The sequence below is a fragment of the Hippopotamus amphibius genome, chromosome 10 (assembly GCF_030028045.1).
Source record: "Hippopotamus amphibius kiboko isolate mHipAmp2 chromosome 10, mHipAmp2.hap2, whole genome shotgun sequence".
Taxonomy (NCBI): domain Eukaryota; kingdom Metazoa; phylum Chordata; class Mammalia; order Artiodactyla; family Hippopotamidae; genus Hippopotamus; species Hippopotamus amphibius.
In genome coordinates this window covers 68504269-68529278 of record NC_080195.1, presented here as the reverse complement: position 1 = coordinate 68529278, position 25010 = coordinate 68504269, and the positions used below count along the sequence as shown (strand labels likewise).

At 40.6% G+C, this 25010-nt stretch overlaps 1 protein-coding gene across 3 annotated transcripts in view; it reads left to right on the top strand.

The window, feature by feature from the left end:
* Positions 1-25010, top strand: part of NXPE3 (neurexophilin and PC-esterase domain family member 3) — a 47937-nt gene that overhangs the window by 4912 nt on the left and 18015 nt on the right. For all 3 annotated transcript variants that reach the window (XM_057697292.1, XM_057697291.1, XM_057697293.1), the window contains one exon: positions 1517-1802. In XM_057697292.1, the coding sequence (XP_057553275.1) occupies positions 1710-1802 (93 nt within the window). In that variant the 5' untranslated portion in view covers positions 1517-1709. The remainder of the gene's footprint in view (positions 1-1516; positions 1803-25010) is intronic.

Below are 25010 nucleotides of genomic sequence, written 5' to 3'. Positions count from 1 at the left end.
ATAAAATAGTCTTGGGACTTCCCTGGTGGCCCACTGGTTAAGAATCCGTCTGCCAGTGCAGGGGACACGGGTTCAATCCCTGGTCTGGGAAGATTGCATATGCCACAGAGCAACTAAGCCCATGTGCTGCAGCTACAGAGCCCATGCGCTGCAACTACTGAAGCCCGAGGGCTCTAGAGCCCCCATGCTGCAGCTTCTAAAGCCCGTGAGCCTAGAACCTGTGCTCTGCAACTGAGAAGCCTGTGCACCACAATGAAGAGTAGCCCCTGCTCACCGCAGCTAGAGAAAGCCAGCACACAGCGATGAAGACCCAATGCAGCCAAAAAAAAAAAAAAAAAAAAAGTCTTAATTGGTATAGTATAGTTGGGAAGACGAGAAATACATAGAAACATGGAGATTAGCTGAGAAGTGGAAAAAGTATGTGCTGTGGGAATTCTGAGGATGGAAAGCATATTGGAATAGCTTAGCCTTGTCTCCTTTACGAAGCTGGGGCGGGGAAGGGTTGTTGTATGTCCTTGTGGTGTGGGACTTGTGGTATGGGAATGGATTAGACCAGAAGAGTAGAGCAGTGAGGGAAGTAGGGGCTTGCCAGGTCCAACACAACACTGTAGGAGTGTTGGTGCAGGTCCAACACAACACTGTAGGAGTGTTGGTGCAGCTGAGGTATCCTGAGGTCCTCTGCACTGTGATTATGCACTCTTTTCACCTTTACCTCTCTACCCTGCCTTCCATGGAAAGCTTCTCTGGGAACAAAATGTGAGCCTTTTCACTGCTTACCTATGTCATAATTACAGCTGGGAAGAGCATTTACAATAACTACATGGAAGAACAGAGGCGCTCAAGTCCTCTGCCTCTAGCAGGTGTGATGAAGGATTTGGGTGACCTGTTACTCCTCAGGCTTAGCTTTCCTCTCCTGCATGTTCAGGGCAGGTGTCTTTACTCCTGTGTCTTGTTACTCAGCCGAGGGAGCATCAGGACCACGTGTGTGGTGGGGGAGCCAGAAACCCAAAGGGTGTGTCCTGTCTCCTGCCATACAGAGGGATGGCATTCCTGTTTTCCAGAGGTTATCAGGATGGTTTGCACCTAATCCCAGAACTCCTCATAAAATCACAGATTTTCCTCTGACTGCTCTTTAAATATAATGACTCTAGTCATGCAATAAAACTTAAACTGTAAGGGAAGGGAAGTGGTTTTATTTACTTAGACCTCTTTAGAAAATTAACACTTGAATTTTATGATTTCTAAGGGTTTGAAGATATTCTTCTTTGCTCTCTTAAAATTTAACATCTAAATAGGTAGTAGGACACATATCTCTGTATTTACACAGAAGCCTGGAATTGGGTTTGAGTAAATTGTCCAGATATGAAATAGATGTTATTGTGGTCTGGTTCTTTGCTTTCTCTTATGACTTTGGGCCTTCAATAGGTTAAGGAAGAGGACATATGGTATCTTTCCTTTTACTCCACTCTAAGCTGTTGTAATAGCTGACTTGTTTTCTCATCTCCCCTCTTTGAAGGAGTCCTTTGGAGAAAAATGTGCTTCTTAAACCAACCCCAGCTGCTCTTCTCTACAAAGAACTCTTAAAGAAACTAGCAGAAAACAAGCAAATCAAACTGAAAGCTCATCTGCAGCTCAGAAAAACAAAGACATGGAGTTTTAAGGAGTGAAGGGAGCATGTTGGCCATGGGTGATCAAGACACAGCCAGACAATGTGGATCAGTTTCTTCAGACTACGGTTTTTCTGCTGTCTGCTTGCAGTATTGATGGTGGTGGTGCTGGTCATCAATGTTACTCAGGTGGAGGTGAGTCCTCAGCGTATCCTTGATAACTAAGGGAACCAAATTGAAGGATTTGGGGCTACCTAGCCTGGAAAACGTTGATCATCAGGAAACGTATCCCGGTCACACTTCTTGTTTTCACTTATTCAATAAGTGTTTGATGTAACATAGATAGCTAGTGGGGAGTTGCTGCATAACACAGGGAGATCAGCTCGATGATGGGTGATGACTTAGAGGGCTGGGATAGGGAGGGTGGGAGGGAGTCGTGGGAGGGAGGGGATGTGGGGATATATGTATACATACAGCTGATTCACTCTGGTGTACAGCAAAAACTGGCACAACAGTGTAAAGCAATTATATTCCAATAAAGAGCTGAAAAAAAAAAAAGTATTTGAGTGCCTTCAATGGTTAAATACTGTGCTAGTTACCAACGGTGCATTGCTTCCTTCACTGTGGAGCTTGTATTCTAAATGTGCATGAGAGAAAATAAGAGGAATAAGTAATCATAAAATATAATAATAAGTGAGAATTAGAAATTGTGAGAAGTACTATAGAGAAAAGAAAGTTGGTTCCTCTAGAGTAGCTTTAGAGTGATGAAAGTAAGCCTTTTCAAGGAGGGAACCTTTTAGCACTCCTGGCAAAAAGCCGAAGGAGTGTTTCAGGGGAGGGAGTCGATGGTGAGTCTGTTTTAAAGACTACGTGTGGCACTGCGGGCAGGGACCGTGTCTTATTGAACTCTCACAAGTGCCTGGCACTGAGAAGACGCTTAGTCGTGGTCCCCTCTCTCCCTCTCTGCCGTTCCCTGCATGAACTCACACATCAGCAAAATTTGTGGAGTATTTTCTATCTAAAATTATGCTGTCCTTTTAATTTTGTTGGCTTGTGGTACTTCTCAGGCTACAGGTCCAACTTAATTATGGTATTTTTTGCTCTTTGGATTTTGCTGTAGACTGGATATTTGGGTCCCTCAAACATCGTGGCCTTGTGGGAGCTCAGGTTACTGTTCTCTTTCTTGCTTTCAGGTGGGTTCTTTCCCAAGCCTCCAGGAGTTTCCGTACATACATGTGCTCTTCAGTACTCTGCTGAATACTTCATTAGGACTCTCTGTAGATCTCCTGAGTTCTCTCTGTGTGCAGCTCTCTCCTACTGTTACGGTCCTGCAGATTCGAATCAGCTTGGTCTTTTAAGACTCTCAGCTCATCTTCTCAATTTAGGGGGTTCTCCAGGCTCCACCTGGGTTCCCCTCCTGCTGCTGCAGCCTGGAGATGCTCTCAAGGCTGTAAGCAAAGGGCAATCAGTCATAGGGATCATTTCCTTTATTTCCCACCTTTCAGGCATCATTTCTTTTGTTGTCTGATGGGCAGTGTCTGGAAAGGCACTGTTTCAGGTGGAAGAGTAAATCTCACTGTTTGTCTTGGTTGCAAGCAGAAGTTTGAGGGACTTGAATTTGAGGGGAAAGAGTTCATAGAGAAGCTGGAGAGAAGGATTAATGGACCAAGGGCAGGAGGAGAGGATGGAACCTAGAGCACAGATGGAGCACATAATTATGTAGAATGAGGGACAGGGTACATTGTGAGTGTTCTTGTTATAATTTTATTATTAATTGTATAGGAGGAGCCATGCTCCTTCCTCTGACCTAAGAGGGAAAAAAATATCGTAATGGTTGGCAATGTAGATAGATTCGCTCCTGAAAGGTAAGATATTGAGGGAGTTCTTACCTAGAGAGGAGGTGGAAGGTGGAAGGAGGGTGGAGCCCAGGAGGTTAGTATGTAGGGGCTTGAAAGAATAGGGGTGGAAGATGGAGCTGACCCTGCAGGATGGTAGAGGGGCAATAACTTTCAAGGTGATATGTGTGCGTGGCGCTTCCCTGCATTGGTTTTGTGAGTGTGTGTTTTGTTTTACCACGTTCAGCAGTCCGTGGAAGAATAGAGAAGAGAGCTGTGTAGGTCTAGGATGGCTGAAGAGGTAGGAAAAGGGAGAGAGACTTGAGAGGGTAGGTCGTAGTCCCACGTCATTAACGTTATTCTAATCAGGAAGGAATCTTAGGAATTACGGTTAGGAATTCCCCTAGTAGTCCTGCCCTAGTTCTTCGAAACTTCTTGAGAATATCCACTGACAGCTGTGACTGTCCGCACAGACACACACTGAACAATAATGGAGGAGGGGGTGGCAGTAATAAATGATGGGCGAGGTTAATATTGAAAATAGAAATAGGTCTTTTAGTGGAGTGTGGTGGAACGCTTTCCCTTGTGTAAAGAGGTTATGGTGTGCAGGCTGAGAATACTGTTACGACTTTTAAACTTTTATTACTGTGATGATAATTGTTAAAGAAGCTTGAGGGGGGGGTGGGGAGTGGGAAAGGCTGTGAGCCTTGGCCATCTCCCATCCCTTAATCCCTGGTCCATCCTAGGCTTCTGATCCTGACTGTTCTCTCCTTGCAATTGGAATATCTCAGTATTTTCTAAAAAAGCACAGACTTAATGTTTTTTAAAACACTTTTATTAAGATACAGTTGACATACAATAAACTGCATATATTTAAAGTGTACAATTTGATATTTTTTTTCTTATTAGTAATGTATATATGGCAATCCCAATCTCCCAATTCGTTCCCCCCAACCCTCCCCGCTTTTCCCACTTGGTGTCCGTATGTTTGTTCTCTACATCTGTGTCTCTGTTTCTGCCTTGCAAAGCGCTTGATTTGTACCATTTTTCTATATTCCGCATATATGTGTGAATATATGATATTTGGTTTTCTCTTTCTGACTCACTTCACTCTGTATGACAGTCTCTAGGGAAAGCTCAGACTTAATTTTAATTAAAAATATCATAAGAAAATTAAGCATCACAGGTGGTGAGGGGAGAAAAAGCATTTTCAAATGTGCCAAATTCAGAGTTGGTTAAGATAAACAAAACAACAAACAGCACTAAATGCAGCAAATATTCTTTCCATTGGTAACAGGTCTCTTCACGTTTTTGTTTCCTCATCTCATGCTCAAGTTAGTCTCCTTTACATTGTGTATATGGAGTTTTTTGCAATTTGAGAAAGAAATACTTTCTTTGTCACAACTATTACATTTTTACTTAGTTTTCTAGCATAAAATGTGGTTAGATACTTTAAATTCTTCAGCTTCTGAAACATTAATAAATATTTATTGAATGAAAGGTGAATAAATTCAAAATAATTCTTTTTTTATTTTTTACAGAAGTTTTAGGTCTGACTTTTTAAAAAAAATAATTTTAAATTTATTTTTGGCTGCATTGGGTCTTTGTTGCTGCACACAGGCTTTCTCTAATTGTGGCAAGCGGGGGTTACTTTTCTCCGGGGTGCGTGGGCTTCTCAGTTGTGGTGGCCTCTCTTATTGTGGAGCATGGGCTCTAGGCACACAGGCTTCAGTAGGTGCGGAGCATGGACTCAGTAGTTGTGGCTCACGGGCTCGAGAGCGCAGGCTCAGCAGTTGTGGCGCACGGGCTTAGTTGCTCTGCATCATGTGGGATCTTCCCCGACTAGGAATCGAACCCATGTTCCCTGTATTGGCAGGCGGATTCTTAACCACTGCGCTACCAGGGAAGTCTCAATTCATGAGGCTTTTAAAAAATAGGAATCCTAGGACATCCTATCTGCTCCATCTCAGATGTATCATAGCAAATCCCCACATTTCATAAGATCTGGCCAAATTCAGCTAAACCAATAGAGGAAGAAATAAAATCCACAAACAAGCAAAACTTCTCTCGTTATGTGGTTGTGAGTAGAACAACTGCTATGGTGAATTCACAGCTTTCTGAATTTCTAGAGGTCTCTGACTGTAAAGGATTTCTTTTCATGTTGGTATATATGGTAGGCTGAATAGGGCCCCCAAAGATGTCAATGTTTGAATTCCCAGAACCTGTGAATATGTTATCTGACAAAAGGGACTTTGCAGACAAGTTTAAGTGGAGGTGCTTGAGAGTGGGTGGGCCCAGTATAATCACATGGGTCCTTGTGAGAGAGTGGCAAGAAGGTGGAGGTGATATGATGGTGGACGTGGAGATTAGAGTGATGCAGGTAGAAACCATGGGAGAAAAAATATCACAAATGAGAAGGATGTGTGTGTATCAATATCTAGCAAAAGGTTGTAGGGAGAATTCTGTTATTCCTCTGATAAGCTGTCATTGAGCATGGCCTGTATTTGTTTTTTCCTTATTCATTGATATTTTAAATATATATTTTTCTGATTATGAAAACAATACCAGTATATTAGGGCTTTTGGCTGCAAGTGAAGAAAGCTGACTCAATCTGACTTTAATATTAAGGAATAATATTTATTTAGAATAGAAGTGAGTATTTAAAATAAATAATAGAATATTTATTTAGAATAAATAATAATATTTATTTAGAATAGACGCATCCATCAGAAACCTCCAGCAGCTTTTCCTAGAACAGAATTGGGTCACAGTCCCATCCCTGAATCAGTCACTTGGGATTATCCTTTGATCAGTCAGGCCTGCCCCTGAGCTGACAGGTCAGTAAACAGCATTGCTGTTTTTCAGGAGTGAAACAGGCCTGTGGAACAGGCAAACATAGTGTTCACTCCAATCCACACCTTGCAGTGGCTCCAGGAGTGACCAGTGGTGTTTCCTCTTGGCTCTGAATCTAAAAAGATGGCAGACCTTGAAGCTGCCCTTGTCACTGGCCTAGAATAAAGTTTTCATTTAAGAAAATTGAGTAAATTGACCTTTTTTCATTCTTTTTCATTTTTAAGTAAAATTCAGGTGACTTTGCACCAAGTGTCTGGTGATTCTTAGATTGGGCGGCATGGGTCAGTTTGCTGGTTTTGGATTGGTAGTTCGCGGCTACCCAAGGAACCAGAGTGACCGTGGGAGAGGAAGAGAGGAAGAAGAAAGGAGAAGGGGACATGTTGTGAGCACATAGTGCATAGTTTGGTCCTTAGTCGTTTGTCATAGCCTCACAACAACTAAAAAGGAGAGGGAACCTGGAATATTTCTTAAAAGGTAATCAGTAAGGGAAATTTTTCTGTTTTTGAAAAATTGAGATATAATTTACATATAACTTTGTGTAAGTTTAAGATGTACAATGTGTTGATTTGTTACATTTATATATTGCAATACGATTACCACTATAGTGTTAGCTAGCACTTCTATCATGTCACATAATTAGCATTTCATTTTATGGTGAGAACAATTAAGATCTTGTCTCTTAGCAACTTTAAAGTTTATTACATAAACTTATTGCATTCATATTAATGCAGTAGTACAGTATTGTTGACTATAGTTGGTATGCTGTGCATTTGCTCTCCAGGACTTATTTATCTACTAGTTGCAAGTTTGTACCCTTGAACAATATCTCCCCAATTCCCCCATCCCCTGGCCCCTGGTAATCACCATTCTTTTCTCTTTTTACGAGTTCAGCTTTTTTTTTTTTAACACTTTTTCCCTTTGTGTGTGTGTGTGTTTTTTGGCTGTACCATGTGACTTGTGGTATCTTAGTTCCCCAACTAGGGATTGAACCTGAGTCCTTGGCAGTGAAAGCACAGAGTCCTAAACACTGGATTGGCAGGGAATTTTGGAGTTCAGCTTTTTTAGATTTCACATATAAGTGATATAGAGTACTTGTCTTTCTCTGACTCATCTCACTTAGCATAATATTCCATTGTGTGTGTGTGTGTGTGTATATATTCTTTATTCATCCATCAATGGACTTGGCTGTTGTGAATAATGCTACAGTAAACATGGGTGTGCAGATATCTTTTTTATACCTTTTTTCATTTCCTTAGGGATATATACCCAGAAGTAGTAGGTCTGGGTATATGAACTACTACTATGGTAGTTCGATTTTTAATTTTTAATTGAAAAAAAATTTTTGAGGAACCTTCATACTGTTTTTTATAGCAGCTGAACTAATTTACATTCCCAACAACACTGTATAAGGGTTTGCGTCTCTCCCCATCCTCGCCAACACTGTTTGTCTCTTATCTTTCTGTTGATAGCCATTCTGGCAGGTGTGAGGTGATATCTCATTGTGGTACTGTTCCCTGATGATTAGTGATGCTGATCATCTTTTCATGTACCTGTTCACCATTTGGGTGTCTTCCTTGGAAAAAATGTCTTCGTTCCTCTGCCCTTTTTAAAGTTGAATTTTTGTTGTTATTGTTATTGAATTGTATGAATTCTCTATTTTAGATATTAACCCTGTATCTGATATATGGGTTGCAGATATTTCTCCCATTCCATAGGTTATCTTTTCATTTTATTGGTGATATCAGTTGCAGTGCAGAAGCTTTCTGGTTTGATGTAATACCCCTTGTTGATTTTTGCTTTGGGTGCTTGTGCTTTTGGTGTCGTATCTAAAAAAATCATTGCCAAGACCAATGCCAAGGAACTTCTTCTTCTGGTGTTTTATAATATCAGATCTTATGTTTGCCTTTAATCCATTTTGAGTTCATTTTTGTGAGTGGTGTAAGATAGGGGCCCAATTTCATTTGTTTGTGGTTATCCAGTTTTCCCAGCACCGTTTTTGAAGAGACTATATTTTCTTCATTATTTGTTGCTCCCTTGTCAAATATTAGTTGACTGTTTATGTGGAGGTTTATTTCTGAACTCTTGATTGTATTCCATTGGTCTATGTGTCTGTATTTATGCTGGTGCCATACTGTTTTGATTACTATAGCTTTTTTAAAATATAAATTTATTTATTTTATTTATTTATTGGCTGCGCTGGGTCTTCGTTGTTGCACACGGGCTTTCTCTAGTTGCTGTGAGCGGGGGCTATTCTTCATTGTGGTGCGCAGGCTCCTCACTGTAGTGGCTTCTCTTGTGGAGCACGGGCCCTAGGCTCGTGGGCTTCACTAGTTGTGGCACATGGGCTCAGTAGTTGTGGCTCGCGGGCTCTAGAGCACAGGCTGAATAGTTGTGGCCCACGGGCTTAGTTGCTCTGTGGCATGTGGAATCTTCCCAGGGCAGGGCTCGAACCCGTGTCCCCTGCATTGGCAGGCGGATTCTTTACCACTGCACCACCTAGGAAATCCAATTACTATAGCTTTGTAGTGTAGTTTGAAATCAGGATGTGTCATACCTTTAGCTTTGTTCTTTTTTCTCAGGATTGCTTTGGTTATTTGGGATCTTTTGTGGTTCCATATAAATTTTAGGATTGTTTTTTCTATTTTTGTGAAAAATGCCACTGGAATTTTGATAGGGTTTTCATTGAATCTGTAGATGACTCTGGGTAGTATAGGCATTTTAACAGTACTGATTCTTCCAATCTGTGAACATGGGATGTCTTTCCATTTCCAGTTTATGTCTGCTTCAGTTTCTTTCATCAGAGTTTTGTAGTTTTCATTGTAAGATCTTTCACTTCTTCAGTTAATTTAGTCCTAATTATTTTATTTTTTTTGATGCTCCTGTGAATGGGATTTTTTTCCCCAGATGTTTTATTGTTAGTGTATAGAAATGCAACTAATTTCTGTATATTGATTTTATATCCTGCAACTTTACTGAATTTGTTGATTAGTTCCAACAGTTTTTTTGATTGAGTCTTTAGGATTTTCTAAATATAGGTGACCCTTGAACAACGTTGGTTTGAACTGTGTGGGTTCACTTATACATGGATTTTTTTTTCAGTAGTAAATACTACAATGCTACATGGTCCATAGTTAGTTGAATCCATGGATGTGGAACCACAGATAGGGAGAAACCACGTGTATGGAGGGCTGACTGTAGGTTATATGCAGATTTTCAACTGTGTGGAGGGTAAGTGCCCCTAACCTCTGCATTATTCAAGGGTCAACTGTGTGAGATCATATCATCTGCAAATAATGACAACTTTACTTCTTCATTTCTGATTTGGATGCCTTTTATTTCTTTGTCTTGCCTAATTGCCGTAGCTAACACTTCTAGTACTATGTTGAATCAGAGTGGTGAAAGTGGGCATCTTTGTCTTGTTCTTGATCTTAGAATAAAAGCTTTTAATCTTTCATCATTGAGTGTGATATTAGCTATGGGTTTGTTGTAAATGGCCTTTATTAAATTTACCTTCTATACCCAGTTTGTTGAGAGGTTTTTATCATGAAAGGATGTTTTGTATTTAATCAAATGCTTTTTCTGCATCTGTTGAGGTGATCATATGATTTTTTATTTTTCATTCTATTTGTATTTTGTATCACATTTATTGTTTTGTGCTGTTGAATCATCCTTGCATCCCAGGAATAAATCTCACTTGGTCATGGTGTGTATCCCTTTAATATGTTGTTGCATTTAATATATTGGGTTTTTTTGTTTGTTTTGTTTTAAATTTTATTTATTTTTTGGCTACATTGGGTCTTGGTTGCTGCACGCAGGCTTTCTCTAGTTGCAGAGAGTGGGGCTACTCTTTGTTGCGGTGCGTGGGCTTCTCATTGCAGTGGCTTCTCTCGTTGTGGAGCACAGGCTGTAGGCACGCGGGCTTAGTAGTTGTGGCTCGCAGACTCTAGAGCACAGGCTCAGTTTTGGCACATGGGCTTAGTTGCTCTGTGGCATGTGGGATCTTCCCAGCCCAGGGATGGAATCCATGTCCGCTGCATTTCCAGGTGGATCCTTAACCACTGTGCCACCAGGGAAGTCCCAATATATTATTGAATTAATATTTTGTTGAGAATTTTTGAATCTGTATTCATCAGGGATGTTGGCCTGTGGTTTTGTTTCCTTGTAGTGTCCTTATCTGGCTTTGGAACCAGGGTAATGCTGGTCTCATAAAATGAGTTTGGGAGTGTTCTCTCCTCTTCAATTTTTCGGAAGACTTTGAGAAGTTTTGGTGTTAATTTTTAACACCAACTTTTAGTTTTGTTGATCTTTTCTGTTGTTTTTCTGGTCTCTACTTCATTTATTTACACTATGATCTTTATTTCTTCCCTTCTGCTAACTTTGGGCTTCGTTTGTTCTTCTTCTAGTTCCCTCAGATGTAAAGTTAGGTTGCATGAGATCTGTTTTCTTAATATATGCATTTATTGCTATGGACGTCCCTCTCAGAACTGCTTTTGCAGTAGGTTTTCCATAGGTTTCAGTATGTTTCCAGCTTCATTTGTTTTCAGATATTTAGAAATATTCTCTTTTGATTTATTCTTTGATCCATTAGTTGTTCAGGAGTCTGTTGTTTAGTTTGTACATATCTGTAGATTTTCCAGCTTTCCTCTTGTTGTTGATATCTAGTTTCATGCCATTGTGGTCAAAAAGGGATACTTGGTATGATTTCATTCTTCTTAAATTTGCTAAGACTTGCTTTGTGGTCTATCGTGTGATCTAAACTGGGGCATGTTCCATGTGCACTTGAGAAGAATATGTGTTCTACTGCTGTGATTGAATGTTCTATAAATGTCTCTTAGGTTCATTTGATCTAATATATGGTTCAAGTCCAATGCTTCTTTATTGATTTTCTGTCTTGGTGATCCATCCATTGCTGAAACTGGGGTATTGAAACCCCCTACTATTACTATATTGTCTATTTTTCCCTTCAGTTTCATTAGTATTTGCTTAATATATTTAAGTGTTTTGATGTTGGGTAGGTATAGATTTATGATTGTTATATTTTCTTAATAAATTAACCCTTTTATCATTATATAATGATCTTTATCTCTTGTTACTGGTTTTGGTTTAAAGCCTATTTTGTCTCATATAAGTGTAGCTACCCCCCTTTCTTTTGGTTTCTATTTGCATGTAATGTCTTTTTCCAACCCTTCATGTTGAGCCTTTATGTATTATGAAATCTGAAATGAATCTCTTGTAGGCTGTATGCAGTTGGGTCTTATTTTTTTATTCATTCAGCCACTCTGTGCCTTTTGATTGGTGAATTCAATCCACTTACATTTAGAGTATTTATTGATATGTGAGGACTTATTAATGCTATCTTCTTAATTGCTTTCTGTTTGTTTTGCATTTTCATTGTTTCTTTTTCCTTGTTTCTGTCTTCCTTTGTAAATTGGTGATTTTCCATGGTGGTATGCTCTGTTTTCATTTCTTTCCCTTTCTTTCAATTCTCTCTTTGTGATCTTTCTTTGTGTTTTTGCTTTGTGGTTACCATGAGGTTTACATAAAACATTTCATAGATAAAGCAATGCATTTTAGGCTGATAACAACTTCAATTGCATACAAAACTCCACCTTTTTATTCCCTCCTTTTTATATTTTTGATGTGGAGGTTTACCTCTTTTTGTATTATGAATTCATTAACAAATTATAGTAGCCATAGTTATTTTCGTTAACCATTATACTATAGTTATGTGGTTAACATGCCATCCTATTTAAGAATTAGAGTTTTCTAAAACTGTATATTTATTTTTACCAGTATGTTATATACATTTAAACAGGATAACTTTTCCGAGTATTCTTGGCTGGCAGTTTTTTTCTTTCAGTACTTTGAATATGTCATTACACTGTCTCCCAGCCTGTAGGATTTCTGCTTAGAAATCCACTAGGAGCCAAATGGGCATTTTTTTGTAGATTACAGTATTTTTTTTCCTTCCTACTTTCAGGATTTTCTCTTTATGCCTGTTTTTTGACAATTTCATTATAATGTGTATTGGAGAAGGTCTTTTTGCATAGAGAGAGTAGGGGATCTGTTAGCTTCTTGAACTTGGTTGTCCAAGTATATCCCTAGGTCTGGGAAGTTCTCAGCTACTGTTTCTTTCAATAAACTCTCTGCCCCCTCTTTTCTCCCTCTCCTCTCTCTCAAACCTGGATTATTCTAATAGTTGTACATTTGGTAGCATTGCATAGATCATGTAGGCTTTCTGTGCTCTTTTTCATTCTTTTTATTCTGTTTTCTCTTCTGATTGGGTTATTTCAAAGTTCCTGTCCTCTAGCTCCCTTATTCAGTCTTCCATTTGATCTCCTCAGCTATAGATGCTCTCTATTGCATTTTTTCATTTTATTCATTGAAGTTTTCAGCTCCAGAATTTTCATTTGCTTCTTCTTTATGATTTCTATCTCTTTGTAAATTTCTGATTTTGTTCATGTATTTTTTGACTTGTTTGTCTGTTTTATTGTAGCTCATTGAGTTTCCTCAAACATCTGTTTTGAATTCTTTATCATTTAGGTTGCTAAATTCTGTGTTTTTGAGCTTTGTTATTGGAGGATTATTGTTATCTTTTGGTGGTGATATGTTTCCTTGATTCTTTATGTTCCTTGTACATTTGTATTACTGCTTTCACACTTGAAGTAGCGGACACCTCTCCTGTCTTACTGGTTGCCTTTAGATGGGGTAAAAAGTTCATCAGTCCTGTTTTATCTGTGTTTTTTCTTGCCCTTGTATGGGTACACTTCCTTCTCATGTCTTGCTTCTTCTTGTGGCACAATTCTTAAGCTTTTCTTACAACCCACCAGGCTAACTGCTATTAACTTTTTGTTTTCCAGAAGGAAGGACTGTAGCTTAAGTTTGTGTTTCTCCCTTGCCCACAGAAACTGGTCTGTTTTTCTGACAGTGTTCTTACCAGAGTCTCACTTGCTGCCTCATTTGTAAGCATCGACATGGAGCTGCTGGTTCCAGATTGTGGGGAGGTGTCGGTTTAGCATTCAAGGAACTGGGGATACCTGTAGACTCTGTGGCAAGATTGTTGGGCGAGGTTCTCCCATAGGCTCATGGGTGGCCTTCCTGCTAAAGTCCTGAGCACAGTTAGCAGGAACTGCATCCCTTCTTTCTTTCTTTTTCTTTTTTTAAAATTAATTATTTATTTTTATTGGCTGTGTTGGGTCTTCGTTGCTGCTCCCAGGCTTTCTCTAGTTGTGGAGGGTGGGGGTTATACTTTAATGGGGTGCATGGGCTTCTCAGCTCGGTGGCTTCTCTTGTTGCGGATCGTGGGCTCTAGGCATGCACAGACTTCAATAGTTGTGGCACTCAGCCTCAGTATTGTGGCTTGTGGGCTCTAGAGCACAGGCTTAGTAGTTGTGGTGCATGGACTTGGTTGCTCAACGGCATGTGGGATCTTCCCAGATGAAGGATTGAACCTGTGTCCCCTGCATTGGCAGGTAGATTCTTAACCACTGTGCCATCAGAGAAGTCCCAGGAGCTGTGTCTCTTCAATGCCCTTTGATATTCTTATCTGCCTTTTTCCTGATCCCCTTCCTCCCTCCAGTCATGGAGGTCCCACCTCAGTACTTGGGGTGCTGCTGAGTTAAATGGGTTTCTCTCATAGTGGGGGTAGCTGGGCACTAATTTGCCGCTCTCCTTTTTCCTCTTAGAAGAGGACGCTGCTGTGTGGTTCAGCCCTGGGCTTGTTATGTGTGGGGAGGGGCAGTGCTGGCAAAATTCCTCTTACCCTCTCAGTTGCATCCACACTTGTATTTTTTTTTCTTTCTGGAATTTCCCCTTGGGAAGGCTGGATTTCTGCAAATTCTTTCTCATCTGTTGGTATCTGCCTGGGTCAGCACTCTCCTGGTTTTCCCTTACTGTGTCCAAGAGGGACTGGGACAAGTTCACTGTCTGTGCTGTCTGCACTGAGGTTTATCTGCCTATTACCAGATACACATGTGGGTGAGACTCCTTCTAGGTCCCTTGGAGTGTGGTGCTGGATCCCACAATTCCCACAGAGGCACCTTTGTTTTTGGATGGGTGCCTAATTTTTTGTTAAAAAGGGGGACAAAAAAGGAGGAATGTCTTATGCCATGTCATGATGCTGATGTCAACTCTGCTAGGGAAAAATTTTCCAGGTTGTTATTACCCTTTTTAACGAACAAATAATACCGTGTGTTACTTTAAAATGAAGGAGCCTAATGAAATTCGTCCAATTGAGAGTGTCTGGATGTAAGTGTAAAATGAAAGGGAAAAAATACAGAATCTGGGGCTTCCTAGGTGGCTCAGTCGTTGAGAATCCGCCTGCCAATGCAGGGGACACGGGTTCGAGCCCTGCTCTGGGAGGATCCCACATGCCGTGGAGCAACTGGGCCAGTGCTCCACAGCTGTTGAGCCCATGTGCTGCAGCTGCTGAAGCTCACGCGCCTAGAGCCCATACTTCACAACAAGAGAAGCCACGGCAATGAGGAGCCCGCACACCACAATGAAGAGCGGCCCCCACTCACCGCAACTAAAAGAAAGCCCATGCACAGCAAAAAAGACCCAACACAGCCAATAAAATAAATAAATGAATTAAAAAAAATACAGAATCTAAGAAGATCATTAAAAATCCTTCTGTATTTTGGAATTTTTTTTTTTTTACCTCGTTTGGGATTATGTTTACCTTGTATAGGATTTTGAAGTGATTTGGCATAGATGGGGAGCCTGAGGCCTTGTTTAAGTGGTTTGTAACGGGTAATACTAGCTATTGAAGAGAGTGATTTTCAGTTTTGCTTTGCTGTTGTTGTTTTTCCCTTGCGATTTAACTCATTGCATAATATAAGATGCAGTTTCCCAGATTAGGTACTCAAAAAGTTCTGCACCCAATTTCCACTGTGTGTAGGGGGTATGTTTCCATAACTGCCAGGCAATTCTTGGACACCGGCAGGGTGACATGCAGTTCAAATCAATTCTGACACTGTAACTGAGCAGGAGCCCCTTCCATAGTTACAGGGGGCCCTCTTCCTGGACAGACCCCTCCCCCCATGTCCTCTGCCTGCCTCTCCTTTGTAGAAAAGCTGTAGTCTCTCAGCTCAGGCCTCCCCTGAGTCACAAAAGTCTGGCCCAAGAATTAATGATTGAAAGGATGTGAACCTATAGTGACAAAAGTAGCAGTTGGGCCAGGATAACCGGTAACAATTTAAACAGTAAATCAGGGACTTCCCTGGTGGCGCAGTGGTTAAGAATCCACCTGTCAATGCAGGGGATACGGGTTCAAGCCCTGATCTGGGAAGGTCCCACATGCTGCTGGGCAACTAAAGCCTGTGTGCCACAACTACAGAAACCCGTGCGCCTAGAGCTCATGCTTTGCAACAAGAGAAGCCACTGCAATGAGAAGCCCCTGCAATAAGAAACCCCACACAGTGCAACGAAGAGTAGCCCCCGCTTGCTGCAACTAGAGAAAAGCCCGTGTGCAGCGACAAAGACCCAACACAGGCAAATAAATAAATAAAAATTAAAAAAATAATGATAATAATAAACAGTAAGTCAGCCATATGGCAGTCACAATATCTTTAGTTCCTCCACGAAATACATAGATGACAGTATGAGACATTCCTGAGTTGTTTTACCAGTGCTAAAACCCCCACCAAATGGAAGAAGTTAACTACTTGATGATCGTGAGCATGTGGCCCCCAGACCAGCTGGAGCCTGAAGATTGATAATGTTAACCCCTGTGACACTGCCTTGCTAGCACACTGTCAACCAATCAGAGAATTGTGCAGGAGCTGATCACATACCCTGCGACTCCGCTCCCTCACCTTGTCTTTAAAAATGCCTCCCTGGGACTTCCCTAGTGGTGCAGTGGTTAAGAATCTGCCTGCCAATGCAGGGGACATAGGTTCGAGCCCCGGTCTGGGAGGATCCCACATGCCATGGAGCAACTAAGCCCGTGCGCCACAACTACTGAGCCTGTGCTCTAGAGCCTGCGAGCCACAACTACTGAAGCCTGTGCACCTAGAGCCCATGCTCCGCAACAAGAGAAGCCACCACAATGAGAAGTCCATGCACCGCAACGAAGAGTAGCCCCTGCTCGCTGCGACTAGAGAAAGTCCTCGCACAGCAACAAAGACCCAACACAGCCAATGAATAAATAAATAAATAAAATTATTAAAAAAAGAATGCTTCCCTGAAACCCATCTGGGTTTTGAGGTGCTTTTGAGCATTAGCTGTCCTGGACTCCTAGTTTGGCACCTTACAATAAATGCTGCACTTTCTTTCCCCACAACCTCATGTCAGTAGATTGGCTTTACTGTGAGCAGGCAAGTGGACCCAAGTTTGGTTTGGTAACAACACTGTCCATCTGAAGATGGCATCAAATCCCACAGGTTAAGGGCTCAGTCCTATAAGACTCTCCCCCACCCCCACTTCAGATGGCAGTCACAAGTCCAGGTTGTCACCTATGCTTCTGACCGACTAACTGTAGATGAGAGGTTCCAGTGATCTCTGCCTTGGCTTCAATTAATTTACTAGAACAGCTCACAGAAATCAGAGAATCATTTTACTTACAAGAGTACTGGTTTAATATACACAACTGTAACTCAGGAACATCCAGAAGGAAGAGACTCCACAGGGCAAGGTTTATGGGAAGGACGTAGAACTTCCATGCTCTGAGGGCGCCATTCTCCTTGAATCTCCATGTGTTTGTCAACCTGGAAGCTCTCCAAACCCCATCCCTTTGGGTTTTTATGGAGGCGTCATTCCATAGATGTGATTGATTCAGCCTCCAGGGGCGGAGGTCAGGGGTGGGACTGAAAGTTCCAACCCTCTAATCATGGTTGGTTCTCCTGACAACCAGCCCCCATCTTCAGGTGCTTTCCAGAAGCCACCTCAGTAACATACACCCAGTTGTGGTGGAAAGGAGCTTTAACAATTTCCCCTTGATGACTGAAGTGTTTTCAGGAACTGGGAACACGAAACCAAATATTACAGAAAAATATGTTCCCATTGCTCTTGTTGATGCCAGGGGTTTTGGGAGCTGTGAGCTAGGAACTGTAGATGAAGACCAAATGTATATTTCTTACAAAGCACAATATTGCAGGTATGTAACTATTTTCCCCATCCATTTGTTCATCTGTCCTGTCTATTAAGAAAATAATTAATGAAAAGCATAAAACACTTGAAAGAATAAAGAGTGGTATTAGGTAATTGAATTCCCTCTTCAACCTTCACTCTCAGTGTTGTTTCTTGGATGTAATTGCTTGTTTTTAATTATTTGCTTAGTTAGCACTAATTATACATTGCATAGTTATATCTTGATTTGTCAGCTTTACACTGTACCTCCTGACCTTTCTGCATCAGGTAGTGCAGCGTGAGTGGTTAAGTTATAACACAGACCAAAGTCAGACTGCTTGGGTTCCAGTCCAGGTTTGCTGCTTATAACCTATGTGACCTTGGGCAAATTATCAAGCCATTCTTTGCCTCAGTTTCCTTGTCTATAAGATGACATAATAATAGGACTTATCTCATGGCATAATTTAAGCATTATATTAAAAGATTTATGTAAAATCTTTAAAAAAGTGTCTGGCACATAGGTGCTTAGTAGATGTTGGTTGATACTACTGCTCCTGTTAGTATAGTGAAAGATGAAGTCTTCTGCTGACTCATACTTTCTGTCACTCTCTTTCCAAACTTTGTAAAATTATTTTTATTTCTGTGTGCATTAAATAATGTATTTAGGCCTTTTCTTTCCCTAATAGCATTAGATAGTACATCTTTTAAAAAATTTTTATTTTATTTTTAGCTGTGTTGGGTCTTCGTTGCTACACGCGGGCTTTCTCTAGTTGTGGCAAGCGGGGGCAAGTGGGGCTACTCTTTGTTGTGGTGCTCAGGCTTCTCATTGCAGTGGCTTCACTTGTTGTGGAGCATGGGCCGTAGAGCATGTGGGCTTCAGTAGTTGCAGCACGTGGGCTCTAGAGCTCAGGCTCAGTAGTTGTGGCATGTGGGCTTAGTTGCTCCATGGTATGTGGGATCCTCCCGGACCAGGGCTTGAACCCATATCCCCTGCATTGGCAGCAGATTCTTAACCACTGCACCACCAGGGAAGTCCCTAGATAGTACATCTTAACTCCCTCCTGTAAGTGAGGAAGAAAAGCACTCCTGCATTATTTTACATTTGACTTCTGTTAGCTATCACATAACTTATGCATCGTCAGGCTTTATAATCTTTAGTTGTATTGCTCTAACTATAATTAAGACACTTTTTATGGATTGATTCTTGTACTTAAAAAATAGCATTATTATGATTATGTAAATGTTACTCAATATAGAATATGATCTTTGAAACCAAACCTGTATCTCTTGATGGAGAATGTCATAAGCATCAAGGTCAAGTGGATCTTTTTTATACACTACATCAGTTGCTTTATCATGCTGCATTTTGCTTTGCTTTGTGTTTTAACCATGACTTTCTTATCCCTCTTCTTGTTTTTTTTCTGGAGTGCTAATTGCTTTTTTTTTCTGATGAGAGAAAATACAACCTTCTATAGCATGTCATGAGGATCTTCCTTCATATAATTTGTTGAATTGAATCCACTTGCTTCTTTTTTTAAAAATTAATTAATTAATTTTATTGGCTGTGTTGGGTCTTCGTTGCTGCACATGGGCTTTCTCTAGTTGCGGTGAGTGGGGGCTGCTCTTCCTCATGGTGTGTGGGCTCCTCATTGCCGTGGCTTCTCTCGTTGCAGACCACGGACTCTAGGCGCGTGGGCTTCAGTAGTTGTGGCACATGGGCTCAATAGTTGTGGCTCACGGGCTCTAGAGCGCAGGCTCAATAGTTGTGGCACACGGGCTTAGTTGCTTCATGGCATGTGGTATCTTCCTGGGGGCAGGGCTTGAACCCATGTCTCCTGCATTGGCAGGTGGATTCTTAACCACTGCGCCACCTAGGAAGTCCCACTTGCTTCTTCAAGGCATTTTCTTTTCCCCTCAGAGTCCTCTATCTTCCTATTTCAGTGTTCACTGATTATTGACTTGATCTGTTACCCAGCTGTTATTCTGTTTGCTTTTCATTGAATTCCTGGGTTGGTTTCACTGTTGCTCATGTCTTTTACTTCCTTGGGTTTTTCTTTCCGTTTTACTGGATTAAATCTTCAAATAAGGTTTTTCTGAAACGGCACATGGGAACTAAGCTCACATGTCTGAAATTGTCTTTATTTTGCCCTCATGTATGATTTGTATTTGGGTTTAGAATGTTGTATTCAAAACCAGTTTCCTTCAGAACGTTTACAACTTTCCTCCACTGTCTTCTAGTGTCCAGTATAGCAACAGACAAGGTTAATACCAATCTAATTCTTGAGTTAAATATTTTTTTTTATTGGTAACATTGTTCTCCTTTCTGGAAGTTATTAAGACTTTTTCTTTACCTCTGAAATTTTACAAGACTCTTTTTTTTGGGTATAAAACTGTACTGTTAAACAGGCAGATCTGCTCACTAATAAGAAAAGAGCTTAAGCATCTGAATTTTTAGAGGTAGAGTATAAAATTTTGAGGTACAAAATGTTAGAAAGCCATTGTGTTGTACAGTATATAGAGCAAAATGCCACACTATAAATAACAATTGATGTCCAAACTAGAAAAGACTGAACTCCTTTTAAGGTCTTGTCTTCGAAGCAGAAAGGCCAAAGTGATGATTAAGGATCAGTTCTAAGAGGGTGTAAAACAGGGTCTTTAGGAAGCACTGGGGTTCTATTAAGGCACTTTCTTACATACCTGGGATAAATCCCGTTTTGTTATGGTGTATAAGTCTTTATACACATTGTTGGATTTGATTTGTTAATATTTTGTTGATGATTTTACATCTGTGTTTATAAGGGAAATCTGTAGTTTTCTTCTCTTGGTCTAGTTTTGGTATTAAGGTAATGCTGAACTTATAGAAAGAGTTAGGAAGTATTCCCTCTGCTTCTGTATTCTGACAGAGGTTGTAGAGAATTGCTACAATTTCTTCCTTAAATATTTGGTAGAATTCATCAGTGAACCTCACCTGGACCTGGTGGTATCTGTTTTGAAAGGTTATTACTTATTGATTGTTTCTTTACTAGAGACTGTAGGCCTTCAGATGATCTGTTTTCTTCTTGCTTAAGTTTTGGCAGAGTGTATCTTTCAAGGAATTGGCCCATTTCATCTCAGTTATCAAATTTGTGGTGTACACTTGTTCATAGTATCCTTTTAATGTCTATGGGATCTAAAGTGATGTCTCTTCTCTCATTTCTGATAATAGTAATTTGTGTCCCTTGTCTTTTTTCCTTAGTTAGCTTTGCTGCAGGCTTATTGATTTTACTGATCTTTTCAAGGAACCAGCTTTTGGTCTCATTGTCTTTTCTCTATTGATTTCCTGTTTTCAGTTTCATTGATTTCTGCTCTAATTTCTAATGTCTTTTCTTCTCCTTACTTTGGAGTTGATTTGCTTTTCTTTTGCTAGTTTCCTAAGGTTGGAGTTTAGATGATTTATTTTATTTTATTTTATTTTTTATTAATTTTTTTATTGAAGTATACTTGATTTACAGTGTTGTGTTAATTTCTGCTGTACAGCAAAGTGACTCAGTTATACATATATACACATTCTTTTTCATATTCTTCACCATTATGGTTTATTCCAGGATGTTGAATATAGTTCCCTGTGCTATACAGTAGGACCTCGTTGTTTATCAATTCTGTATGTAATAGTTTGCTAGATAATTGATTTTAGATCTTTTCTTTTCCTTCCTTCCTTCCTTCCTTCCTTCCTTCCTTCCTTCCTTCCTTCCTTCCTTCCTATTTATTGGCTGTGTTGCTGTGCACAGGCTTTCTCTAGTTGCAGAGAGCAGGGGCTATTCTTTGTTGCGGTGCGTGGGCCTCTCATTTCGGTGGCTTCTCTTGTTGCAGAGCACTGGCTCTGGGCACGAGGGCTTCAGTAGTTGTGGAGCGTAGGCTCATTAGTTGTGGCTTGTGGGCTCAAGAGCGCAGGCTCAGTAGCTGTGGTGCACGGGCTTAGTTGCTCCACATCATGTGGGATCTTCCCGGACCAGGAACTGAACCCATGTCCCCTGCATTGGCAGGCAGATTCTTAACCACTGGACCTCCAGGGAATTCCCAGAAGTATGTTGTTCAGTCTCCAGGTATTTGGGAATTTCCTAGCTATCTTTCTGTTATTAATTTCTAGTTTAATTCCATTGTAGTCTGAGAGCAGACATTGTATGATTTCTATTCTTTTCAATTTTTAAAAAAATATTTATTTGGCTGCGTTGGGTCTTAGTTGTGGCACACAGGATCTTTGTTGTGGCACACAGGATCTTTTTTGTGGCATGTGTGATCTTTTGTTGCAGTGTGTGGACTCCTTGTTGTGGCACTTAGGCTTCTCTAGCTGTGGTGCCTGGGCTTCTTTCTAGTTGTGGTGCACGGGCTCTCTAGTTTGTGGTACGTGGGCTCCAGAGTGCATGGGCTTAGTAGTAGTGGCATGCAGGCTTAGTTGCCCCGCAGCATGTGGGATCTTCGTCCCCGAACAGGGATCGAACCTGTATCCCCTGTATTGGAAGGCACATTCTTAACCACTGGCCCACCAGGGAAGTCCTTATTCTTTTCAGTTTTTTATGGTATGTTTTATGGTCCAGAATATGATCTTTTTTGTGCATGTTTCATTTGAGCTTGAGAAGAATGTGTTTTCTGCTGTTGCTGGATAAGTAGTTTATAGATGTCCATCAAATCTAGTTGATTGGTGGTGCTGTTGAGTTCAACTGTGTACTTACTGACTTTCTGCCTGCTGGATCTGTCTGTTTCTGATAGAGGGGTATTGGAGTCTTTAACTACAATAGTGAATTCATCTATTTTTTCCTGCATTTCTACCAGTGTTTGCCTCACGTGTTTTGACTTTCTTTTGTTAGGCATATACGTGTTAAAGATTGTTATATCTTCTTGGAGAATTGACTCTTTTATTACTAGATAGTACCCTTCTTTATCTCTGATGACATTCCTTGCTCTAAAGTCTACTCTGTCTGAAGTTAATGTAACTATTCCTGCTTTCTTTTGATTAGTGCTAGCAAGGTATATCTTTCTTCATACACTTACTTTTAATCTATATATGTCTTTATATTTAAAGTAGGTTTCTTACAGACAAGATATAATTCAGTCTTCTAATTGGTGCCTTTAGCCCATTGATGTTCAAGGTGATTATTGATATAGTTGGATTAATATCTACCATATTTGTTAGTGTTTTCTAGTCATTGTCCTTGTTCTTTGCCCTATTTTTGTCTTCCTGCTCTTTTTCTGGCTTTTGTGGTTTTAATTGAGCATTTTATAGATTCCGTTTTGTTTCCTTTCTTAGTATATCAGTTATACTTCTCATTTGGCTTTAAGAGGTTGCCCTAGAGTTTGCAATATGCACTTACAAGCAATCCAAGTCCACTATCAAATAATACCCATACTGCTTCATGGGCAGTGCAGGTACCTTATTATTAACAAAATATTCCCAATTCCTCCCTCCTGTCCCTTGTATTATTGCTGTATTTTTTTCCTTTTAGTGTGTCTTATAATTTTTGTTGAAAGCTGGACATGATGTGCTGAGTAAAAGGAACTCCGATAAATAGGCTTTCTGTAGTGTGGGGGGGAGGTGTAGGGGAGGCGAAGCATTTTATAGTCCTCTGATCCTCAGTCCTTTAGTGAGTCTGTGAACTTCAGAATTGTTTCTTAGTCTTACCCCCAACCTTTAAATGGGGTGGCATGGTGAGAGTGGCTGGAGTTGGGTATGTCCCTTACCTTAGTTTGGTTAGGCTCTGATAAAACTTCAGTAGGTTAGGCTCTGGTAAAATAGTTTTTCTTGAGGGCAGGCCTTGTTTTGTTTTGTTTTTTCCTCTGAAAAGATCAGTTTTATTGTTAACTTGAAGGAATGTGCATTTATAATTCTTAAGGTATAATATTTAGTTTTTAGTAGAGTACCCCAAAAATAATTTGCAGGAAGTTAAATAACTTTTCCTTTTTCTTTTTAGCAGTCAAGATTTATTTATTTATTATTTTTTTGAGGTACACCAAGTTCAATCATCTGTATTTATATACATATCCCCGTATTCCCTCCTTCCCTCGATTCCCCCCACCCTCCCTGTCCCAGTCCTCTAAGGCATCATCCATCCTCGAGTTGAACTCCCTTTGTTATACAGCACCTTCCCACTGGCTATCTATTTTACAGTTGGTAGTGTATATATGTCTATGTTACTCTCTCACTTCGTCTCAGCTTCCCCTTCACCCCCTGCCCTCCCAAACCTCGAGTTCTCCAGTCCATTCTCTGTATCTGCGTCCTTGTTCTTGTCTTGTCACTGAGTTCATCAGTACCATTTTTAGATTCCGTATATGTGAGTTAGCATACAATATTTGTCTTTCTCTTTCTGACTTACTTCACTCTGTATGACAGACTCTAGGTCTATCCACCTCATTACATATAGTTCCATCTCATTCCTTTTTATAGCTGATTTTTTAAAATTTTATTTATTTATTATTTTTTGGGGGTACACCAAGTTCAATCATCTGTTTTTATACACATATCCCCGTATTCCCTCCCTCCCTTGACTTCCCCCCACCCTCCCTCGAGTCCCCCCCATCCTCCCCGTCCCAGTCCTCCCCATCCTCCCCCTCCCAGTCCTCTAAGGCATCTTCCATCCTCGAGTTGAACTCCCTTTGTTATACAGCAACTTCCCACTGCCTATCTGTTTTACAGTTGGTAGTATATATATGTCTGTGCTACTCTCTCACTTCGTCTCAGCTTCCCCTTCACCCCCGGCCCCCCCCAAACCTCGAGTTCTCCAGTCCATTCTCTGCATCTGCGTCCTTGTTCTTGTTGCTGAGTTCATCAGTACCATTTTTTTTTTTTTTTTTGGCACACGGGCTTAGTTGCTCCGCGGCATGTGGGATCTTCCTGGAGCTGGGATCGAACCTGTGACCTCTGCATTGGCAGGCGGATTCTTAACCATTGCGCCACCTAGGAAGCCCCATCAGTACCATTTTTAGATTCCGTATATGTGAGTTAGCATACAATATTTGTCTTTCTCTTTCTGACTTACTTCACTCTGTATGACAGACTCTAGGTCTATCCACCTCATTACATATAGCTCCATCTCATCCCTTTTTATAGCTGAGTAATATTCCATTGTTTATATATGGAGGGCAGGCCTTGTTAAGAAGAACTGACTACTGTGGTATTCAGCAGTCCCTCCATCCACAGCTTCACTTTCTGTGGCGCCATTTACCCGTGGGTAACTATGATCTGAAAATATTAAGTGGAGAATTCCAGGAACAAACAGCTCACCAGTTTGAAATTGTGCATTGTTCTGAGCAGCATGATGAAATCTTGGGCTGTCCTGCTGTTTCCCATCCGGGGTCCTCAACCACTGACATCCCTGCAACTCAGTCCAGGGTCACCTGAAGCAGGTGATCCTCCTGACGCGTTGTCAGAAGGTCAGTAGTAGCCTAACGCTACATCACAGCGCCTGCCTCGTTCACCTCACTTCATCTCATCATGTAGGCATTGTATCCTTTTACATCAGCACGAGAAGGAAAAGTACACCACAATAAGATATTTTGAGAGAGACCTCATTCACATAACTTTTATTCCAGTATATTATTATAATTGTTCTATTTTATTATGTTATTATTGTTAATTTCTTACTGTGCCTGATTTATAAATTAAACTTTATCACAG